Source organism: Tamandua tetradactyla, chromosome 7 (genome assembly GCF_023851605.1).
Source record: "Tamandua tetradactyla isolate mTamTet1 chromosome 7, mTamTet1.pri, whole genome shotgun sequence".
Classification (NCBI taxonomy): Eukaryota; Metazoa; Chordata; class Mammalia; order Pilosa; family Myrmecophagidae; genus Tamandua; species Tamandua tetradactyla.
Genome location: NC_135333.1, coordinates 174,540,005 through 174,549,793, shown reverse-complemented (window position 1 = coordinate 174,549,793; position 9,789 = coordinate 174,540,005). Strand labels below are relative to the sequence as shown.

General features: G+C 47.0%; 1 protein-coding gene across 8 annotated transcripts in view; it reads right to left on the bottom strand.

The window, feature by feature from the left end:
- Positions 1–3,697: 3,697 nt before the first annotated feature.
- The window catches only part of LOC143642891 (thioredoxin reductase 1, cytoplasmic), a 173,156-nt gene continuing 167,064 nt past the window's right edge, over positions 3,698–9,789 (bottom strand). For all 8 annotated transcript variants that reach the window (XM_077111875.1, XM_077111873.1, XM_077111876.1 and 5 more), the window contains one exon: positions 3,698–5,519. In XM_077111875.1, the coding sequence (XP_076967990.1) occupies positions 5,457–5,519 (63 nt within the window). In that variant the 3' untranslated portion in view covers positions 3,698–5,456. The remainder of the gene's footprint in view (positions 5,520–9,789) is intronic.

Below are 9,789 nucleotides of genomic sequence, written 5' to 3'. Positions count from 1 at the left end.
AGAGGGGAGGACACGGGGGGGAGCCACAGGAGGGGGGCACAGGAGGGGGGCCACAGGAGGGGGCACGGGGGGGAGAAACAGGAAAGGGGCACAGGAGGGGGGCCACAGGAGGGGGCACAGGGGGGAGCCACAGGAGGGGGGCCACAGGAGGGGGACCACAGGAGGTGGGGCACAGGAGGGGGGCACAGGAGGTGGGACACAGGAGGGGGACCACAGGAGGTGGGGCACAGGAGGTGGGACACAGGAGGTGGGGCACAGGAGGGGGGCACAAGAGGCGGGGCACAGGAGGGGGGCCACAGGGGGGAGAAACAGGAGGGGGCACAGGAGGGGGGCCACAGGGGGGAGACACAGGAGGGGGGCACAGAGGGGGGCCACAGGACGGGGGCACATCACTCCCTTCTGACGGCAGGGCTGCTGCAGAGGGCTCAGAAAAGAAGGACATGTGGCAAGGTTGCTTCTTACTGTGTAATTATTCCATGTGGCCTTGGCGGAGGCTGAGACGACAGCATGGGGTCCCGTCCACCCCAGGTGGTGGTGCTCGTTCCCCCCAGAGAGGCGTCTACCCGCAGGCCCCCCCCACCCCTCTGCTGGCACATCTGGGCCCCGCGGGGCTTCGCGCCCTCTCCCTCAGCAGCCCTGGAGGTGCTGAGAAAGATCCAGCCCCTGCCCCGCCTGCGCAGACCCTCTGCCCGTGGGGTCCAGCGGGGTGGCCTCCCGGGACAGACTTTTGGGAGCTTCGGAGGCAGGGACTCACCGTCCTCGTCCTGACTCTGTCTCTGCCCTGCATCTCCGGGACCTCAAGTGCCCAGACTAAATCCCGGTGGGAATGAGCAGCCGCGCTCACCGGCTCCTCCCTGACCCGCCTCCCCGCACTCCCCACGTGTCTGCGCTCACTGGGTGCCCCAGCACCCCAGGAGATGAGTGCTGCTATGCGGGTGGCACGGGAAGGGAAATGGGCTGCGAGGACCCGGAGTCCCGTCCCAGGGGCCCTCTTTCCCTTCAGCCCCCCTTTACCCCAACACCCCTTCCGCACTGGAAGAACAGCCCCTCTGATGTGTTCAACATTGTTTTAGTTTGTTAAGCTTCCAGAATGCAATATACCTCAAATCATTCATTCCCTTAAAAAGAGTCTTTGGGTAGTTTCTAAGTCAACTGCCTTTCTGAAATGCCTTTCTTTTGCTCTTACTTGTACATAGTATCTTTTTGTATGTCTCCCTACATGTATGTATTTCTGTATCTATACAAACATGCACACAGAGGCAGCTATGTAATATGTATAGCCTACGGAATTTTGTTCACAATGTATTTTTTTTTTTTGGTGCATGAGCTGGGTATCGAACCCAGGTCTCCCGCATGGCAGGCAAGTTCTCCCACTCCACTCCCCGTGCACCCATATCTCCCTGAATTTTGCACGCCGGTGCCTCACTAATCCTGACCCTGCAGGCCTGTTCTTTCTCTGCTCCTGCTGCCCACAGAAGGACATCCAGAAGTGTTGGCCTTGTGTTTGGGCCCAGCTCAGGCTACTTACAACTCTCTCCTCCACCCTGCATTTTCTCATTCCCCACACTCAAGCCTCAACCTGGACTACGTCCTTCATGCTTATTTTGTTGTGTCCTTGAGTGTCCTTTAACTGCCCCCCTGTTCATGGATCTAAAACCTACTATTCCTTCACCAAAGAGGTTTCTCCGGGAGAGCTGCTCTCCTGGAGATTGTCTCGCTGGACTCAGATCTCCCGGCATGGTGACCCTCCTTTGGGACAGCGTTTCTACCAGAGCTCTTGTCTTTTCCATCTGCACTTGTGCCTTAGGGACTCGACATTATTGTGGCTTTATACAAAAGAGTGGAAGAGTGGATCACAAGTATGTGCACGTTTAATGGGTAATACAAAGTTGTTTTCCAAAGTGATTGAACCAATTCACACCCCCCCAGCAAGCAATAAGTAAGGGTTCCAATTGCTCCACGTCTTTATCCACATTTGACGCTGTCAGACTTAAAAGGTGTAACATAGTGGGCCTGGAGCAGCACTGCACGGCAGGTTAACTTGCCCTCACTGGTGAGATAGACCACTTCCACATGTTTTGACAGTAAGGGCTCCTCTTCAATAATGAACTGACCTTTCTACTTCCTCTAACATTTAAAATCAAAGGTCTGTGACATAATAGCAAGAGATTAATAGCTCCCTACCGCCACCTCTGATAGAGCCATGCCACTTTGCTCGGGACCTACCTGATAACACAACTGCATGACTCTTTTATCCACCTCCACCTCCCATGCCAGGCCTTGCATGAAGCTGTGGGGCACGCAGAGGTGAAGAACCCTCAGCGGCTGGTGGTGGGAACAGATGCACGTACTGAAGTGCTCTGGAGAAAAGACAGAGTGCCATGGAGTATAGGCAGAGACTCCTACCTAGAGGCGCCTTAGAGCAGTGACCTTTCAGCAAAGCAGACGTAGTGTGTATTTGGGGTCAGAAAGCAGGTGTGGCCAGAAGGGGCAAGTAAAAGCAGAAGTCAGAGCAGCAGGTGATGGGCTGTCTGGTCAGGGACTATGGTCCTTATTTATAGGCCTTGGGAAGACCCCAAGGGTTTGAGAAAAGGAAAGTTTTAGCAATAAAACTCTAATTATATAGTGTGGAAGAAAACTAGCAGCAAAGACCATTCAGGAAAAGCATTTACCATCTCAGACAGGGTATTTATTAACTATGTACACAGCTCAATGGCATGTAGAAAATGTTACGTTCCAAGAACTGACTCAGTTGCCTTGAATATTCCCATCTGTCAAAGGTGAGCAGGAGGCAGTGACGGCAAGGTGGGTTAGGTACTGGGCATCTTAAGTCACAGACCTTGCTCTGGATGCAAAACTGCTGCAACACTAACTAGAAAGCGGCTCAGAGGTCAGAGTTGCTCTGCTGTCTGTGAGTTGGTACAAGAGCATCTTTTTACAGGATTTTCAGCATCAAGTAGCCAATGTGTGTTGGCCACAGTGCTGGTACATGCTGCAGTGACCACTCAAAAGTTTGCCGTTACTATTAGCACTCTGCAATTACTAAGGACAGAAAGGAAATATATTTTTGGTAAGGATTAATATAAAATAGGAATTTCTGTTCAACAATGCATAAGGAAATTAAGTGGATGTGAATGAGTAATCTGAGCATGGTAACTGACATTTATGAAGCACCTACTATGTGCCCGGCACTGCCAGGGTCTAGGAAATGGATGACTGTGAACTAGTCTTTATCCAAAGACTGCTCCAGTCCAGAGAAGAAGGCAGGCTGCACGGGGAGGTGACAGAGTCAGGCAGCGATGGGTGTGCAAGCCCTAGGGCTCCCCAAGTGAGTTCTAACGGAGTGCTACTGCCAACCAACACACCAAGGCTGACAGGTAAATCAGAACAAGCCGAAAAGCTGAATCTGTAAATCTAATACCTCTAAAATGTAAACCTCAGCAGACACCAACCAGGCCTCACTGACCATTACACTCAGTGCCTGATTCTTATCATCTCTGAAGCGAAACCTTTTCTGAAGTCTATTTGGCACCTGTGCAAAGTTTCCCCAGGCATCAGTCATTAACAAGGGACACAAATGATATTAATACATTTTAATGTTTCACATTGTTTGTCAGAAGATTTGTAACCAAAATACATAGAATTTAGTATAAGTTTCAGTACACTGGGCAATTATAGAATCTAAATAGGACAAGTCTAAAAAATAAATCCTTTTTTATTTATTTTTTTACCATAAAATGGAGGTAAAACATTTTATTCTACTAAGAGAGAGAATCACAACATGATTAGGCACAATCATCTCACACTGCCCCTTGTCCTAATTTCAGGGATTGGCAGCCTTGGTAGGAAAAAAACAATTAAAAAAATAAATAAAACTGAACACAGTTAACTGCCTTGATCCCCTTCTAGTTTTACCTTTTCCCCACTTCCTCTACATGGCCAAATGGAAGGAGGATGCGAGGAGGAGCATACTCTGCTGACCTAATGCTAGGCAGACGCACAAATTCCTCAAGTGGCCCAGAAACGTACTTTGAAACAACCACCCAGTGCCATGGCTGAGAAATAGAGGAGGTGACTGCGGTAGGGTGGAAAAGGATGGTGGGAGCCTGGTATCTGCAGCACATGTTCCAAAATGAATGTATATAGTGAGAAAAGAGAGCCTAAAGATAATGCTCAGCAAGGACACTTACACAAACACTAACACTAGGGGTTAATACCTCTGCAGTAATACAAGCTGGAATGCTAACAGTGCATAAACATGTCTACTGAAAATTCCTCCAGGTACAACTGTTTTTTCAACTGAAAAAGTAAAAACCGTTTGGTTTTTAAATGAAAATCCTTCACATTCACCTGTGTTCAAAAAATAATAATAACTTATGATACTAACAACTTCCTTAACAAAATAATTACCAAAAAACATTAAATCCTAAGTGTGGAAACAACTGTTTTCCTATAAATGTAGTTCGTTCTTAGGAAGGGTTAAATATATAACATACATGAAAATGTTGTGATATTCTGTGCTTTTAGCTTAAAGCTAAAGCCATCAAAAAAAGTTTTAGACAAGTTTTCCACTATAAAAGATTTCAGTTCCCTTAGACTAAGACACAATAAACTAGATAATGTAAGACATTTACTCGTTTTCCCCATTTACAGTGGGCGTCTGCCTCCATGATGCGGAGTGGTGAAAATCACACTAGTCTGCCAGCCAGCCTGTTCTATTCTGCTCTACCTCTGGCAAAGGAGTACTGATTCCAGCAGGCAATCATTTCCCTGCCTAAACAAACTTAAAATAATAATCAGTGATAAACTTGGCAAAGATTTACTTGTTTGGGGGCATTTAATTCATTAAAACAGACACTGCTAACCTGGACCGGAGAAGTGAAGAGCACCTTAACCCTCAGAAGCACACAGGAGGACCGAGCTCTCTTTCAGGGGACAAGCCTATGTACCCCCAAAGTGAGCCAAAACACCCCTCTCATGCAACAAGACAACTTATTTGGATGCTCTCGCTCGGACCTGCATTTGGACAAAGACCGATTAACATTTTGTAACATTTTTCATCTCTATTATCATTAACACCATCGAAAAAAGAGAAAATAATCAACTTTAGAAAGCTTAACAATGAGAATGAAGCAAACCCACACAAAGGAAAGATTATGCTAAAACATTTGACAGCAACTCTATCACTGCCCACCCCCAGGGGCTTAGGGCTGGTGACATCATGAACGCATCAAAGACGCACTGCCAAATGTCAGCTTCAAGTCCATTAAGGTGACCCCAGTGTGGTGCTGCCAGCCTTCTCCACCACCTCCTACCCAGGAGCTCCAAGAAGGGCTTGGATGGAGGGAAGGGCCGAGAGCCCAACAACCTTCCTGACGACTTCATCTCAGATGTGGGCAGGGAGACAAGCCAGTGGCTGGGAGCCTTGGCAGCAGCACCCACACCGGGGCTTACCCTCAGCAGCCAGTCTGCAGGACGCTTCCCCCAGAGCGTTTGGTCACCGACAGGGTCGTGAATACCTGCAGAGGAGGAGAAAGCAACAACACTGAGAAACCTGAGAAGTTTAGAGAACCTGAGAAGTTTAGAGAACACATCACATACTCAGAATGACTTGGGTGGTTATTATAAATGAATAAAACAGGAAAGTAATATGACTAAGGGTATTTGCTATATCCTTTCCAGAAGATAAAAGGAAAAAATATTTTCAAACCAAGAGGAAAAAATTAGGATATACCTAATCTTTACTTCATTAGCACAAATGTAATTACAATACCAAATATTTCCATAATTCACCCATGTGGAAACACATAGCTCTAATTCTTCCACTTTTCATAATATTCAGTGACATTCATTCATTTAGTAATTAAGAATTACATTCCAAGCTTCTTTTGCTTGTCATCTAATCTATTCCCAATAGTTCTGCAATATTCTGCTTTTGGTGATACGCTAGTGTGGATCTCAGTACACCTCCACACACACAAGACCCGGACCAAGAGGTTGCATGGCAGGTACAACTCTGACGTGACTGTATTCCCAAGGTGCCTGTACCTGCTGGCACTCTCATTTGCAATAACTAATGAGTTAGCCTTGTCTTACATCCTTGCAAACATTTAGTGGTTTTGGACTCTTAGAGCTTCACCAGCTTTAGACAGCTTCTACTTGCTAATGCTCAACATTACCTATACATAAAAGGAATGGTTTTCAAACTTTAGCTAAAAATCACCTGTTAAAATTGATTAAATGCATGGAAATGATACTGATTCTAATTTGGCAGATCTAGCGGAGAGCACAGGAATCTCATTTTTAGCAAAAATGCATTAATTGTGACCCCCCCTAATTCAAGATGATCAGTGTTCTTCTAAGAAAGGGAGAACTGGACACAGAGAGGAGAAGACCATGTAACAACCTAGGCAGAGAGTGAGGCCCAGGAATGCTGCAACCCACCAGAAGCTAGAGAAGACAAGGAAGGATTCTGCCCTATAGAACTGAGCTCTGGATTCCATCCTCACGCTGGTTTCACATCAGCTCCCACCCACCCCCTTTATTCTGAGCCTTTCCTTTTCTATTGGTTCACCTCCTCTGCTTCTACAGAGGCTCAAGCTGGTCTCATCTCAAACAACTCTCCCTCGACCACAGGAACACCTCTATTACCCGCCTTTCTCATCCTGCTCACAGCTCAAATCCTGAGTGCTTATATTTATGGCCTATTTTTCTTTCTCATTCAACTGAAATTTGGCTTTCATCCTTCCCACTATCCCATTGCAACTCCGCTTCCCTTTAATTCTTCAGTAAGTGACTTCTGGCTGTCAAATCCAGAGCGGCACCGTTCTGTTCGTGTTTTCCACAGCCTCTCAGTAGGTTTTCTTGTTGCTGATCTCACCTCCCTTTTAAATAGCCATATTCTCTTATTTACAAGAGAGCACTCTTTCCTACTTCCTTCCTTCGTGGCTGCGCCCATTCCGTTTGCTGCACTCCTCCAGCTTCCTTAACTCTAAGCACTTCCTAGGGCTGTGCTCCCCAACCAGCATGCCGTGGTGTGGAGGTCTGCCCAAACACGAGTGTCCCCCAGGCCCAAGGGGACCAGCTGTCCTCAGACCCAAGCTGCCCTATCTCGTTACCCCAAAGTGCCATACAAGTATCACACCTGCCCATGGCCTTCAACACTCTCCTTTAGGTATGCTCATACGGTCCCATTCAGTCCTCTTATTTCCTGCAGCAGACAAAGCCTCAACTTCCCAGCCACTGTCTCTCTCCTGAACGATTCCAACAGACAATGCTCATAACATGATACCTCAAACTGAAAACATTCAAAGGGACCTTTACCTTCCCTCTATTCCTGTTTCTTTCTGTGAATGGCATCACCGCCAGCTAGTTGCACAGATCACACATTTAGAAGTAATTCTTCTGTTTCCATTACTGCTATGGAATCAATTAAGTCATTTAATTTTGTGTCATTTTTTGCCAAATCTGGACTCTCCTTATCTTAACCCTAATACTACCTTATTTCATTTTTAAAATCCTTTGCCTAAACTCAGCTGGTGAACTCACTGCCCTCCCTCCTATGTGGGACATGACTCCAAGGGGTGTAAATCTCCTTGGCAATGTGGGACCTGACTCCCTGGGATGAGCCTGGCCCTGGCATCAAGAGATTGAGAAAGTCCTCTTGACCAAAAGTGGGAAGAGAAATGAGACAAAATAAAGTCTCAGTGGCTAAGAGATTTCAAACAGAGTCGAGAGGTCATCCTGGAGGTTATTCTTAGGCATTATATAAATATCCCTTTTCAGTTTATAGTATGTTAGAGTGGCTGGAGGGAAGTAATTGAAACCATTGAGCTGTGTTCCAGTAGCCTGATTCTTGAAGATGATTATATAACTATATAGCTTTTACAACGTGACTGTGTGATTGTGAAAACCTTGTGTTTGATACTCCTTTTATCCAGGGTATAGATAGATGAAAATAGTAAAAAACATATGGATAAAAAAATAAATAAATAATAGGGGGAACAAAGGGTAAGATAAATTGGGTAGGCGGAAATACTAGCGGTCAATGAGAGGGAGGGGTAAGGTATGTATGGGTTTTTCTTTTCTCTTTTATTTCTTTTTCTGGAGTGACGCAAATGTTCAAAAAAAGGATCATGATGATGAATACACAACTATGTGATGATATTGTGAGCCACTGACTGGACACCATGTATGGAATGTAGGCTTGTAAAGATTTCTCAATAAAAATATTTTCAAAAAATCCTTTGACTAAAAACAAACAATTCTTTGACAAACTACTGTGATAGGCTCCTTTGACTTAAACAGGTCAAAAGTAACATAGAACTTCGAGGAAGACGGCCTACTAGAGTAGCTTGAACTTAGCCCTGTTCCACGGAGAAGTTAGAGAAGGGACAGGAGAGTGACTGAGGTGGCGATTCGGGAGTGCAGCTGGCCTGGGAGAGCATCTGCACCACATGTGGCAGCCCTGGTTGCAGAGGCCGAAGAACCGAGAGGCAGAGAGCTGGAGCCTGGCGCAGAGGTGCGGAGCCCGTGGGAGTGCACAGACGGGACATGGGGACTAGGAATTGAGCCAGGCCACATTCCATGGGTGCAGCCCCATGACCAGCAACTCACCCCACACACCCGAACCCTGTTACCTGCTCCCATACCCTGCACTCCAGGCACCCCCACCCCACCAGCCCCCCGTGCACGTAACTGCCCCACACCCCCACCCCAAGTACAGTCCAGCCCACCCCCCCTGCACCCCTCCCGAGCACTAGCTCCCCCTTCCTGCTCCCTGCAGGCTGTTCCCAATGCATAAAGGTTGCAGGCACTGACCTCCATAACAAGGCTACCCCACCCCCTGCCCATAGTGTCGCACAACCTTACTCCACCCTCCCTGAGCTCAGTGCATCCCTTTACAGCACTCCAGGCCCACACATGCACACAGGACCCCAATCATGTCATTCAGCTCTGGGAACAGCACTTTACAGCAGTCCTAGAACCGGGCATGTGCACAGCCCTCAGCCTCACTTCCCAGCTCTGAGAAAGTGTCAACCTGTGAAGCCGGGTCACGTCTGCCCTCAATTAACACTGACCCGGCTCTACGCACACGCATAAGGGCTCCGTGACTTAGACCAGCGCACCCCAGACCAGTGCACCCGCACAGCTACATCTTCTCTGGCCACTGGGCGACCACGTTCACAGGCATCAGTGTAACATCCCCAACCTGTGACCATGTGACCATACCTGTCCTGAAGCAAATCACCGCACTGAGTGCCCCACCCCGTGCCCTGCTCCCTGCTGTACAACCATCCCACAAACACAAGGCCTTAGACGACTGAAAGAAATCAACTCCCAAAGTAAATCAATCAGGATATTTACACGCCACGAAGACAGCAGAAGATCACTAAGCATATCACAACGCAGACAGATACAGCCCTGCCTAATGACCAAATGAAAACACCAGAGAAGACACAGATGCTGGGACAACTAATCAGAGATGTTCATACAAGTCTACTTAATAAAATAAGTGGGACAGCAAATGACATAAAGGAAATGAAGAAGACAGTAGAAGAGCACAAAGAGGAATTTGAAAGAATAAATACAAAAATAGCAGATCTCGCAGAGATGAAAGATTCTGTTGACCAAATAAAAGACATACTAGAGGCTCACAACACCAGATTTGAAGAGACCGAAGAAAGAATAAGTGATATAGAGGTCAGGATAACTGATTGTGAACACTCAAAACAGTAAATGGCAAAAAAGGTGGAAAAACTTGAATTGGATCTCAGGGAAATGACAGAC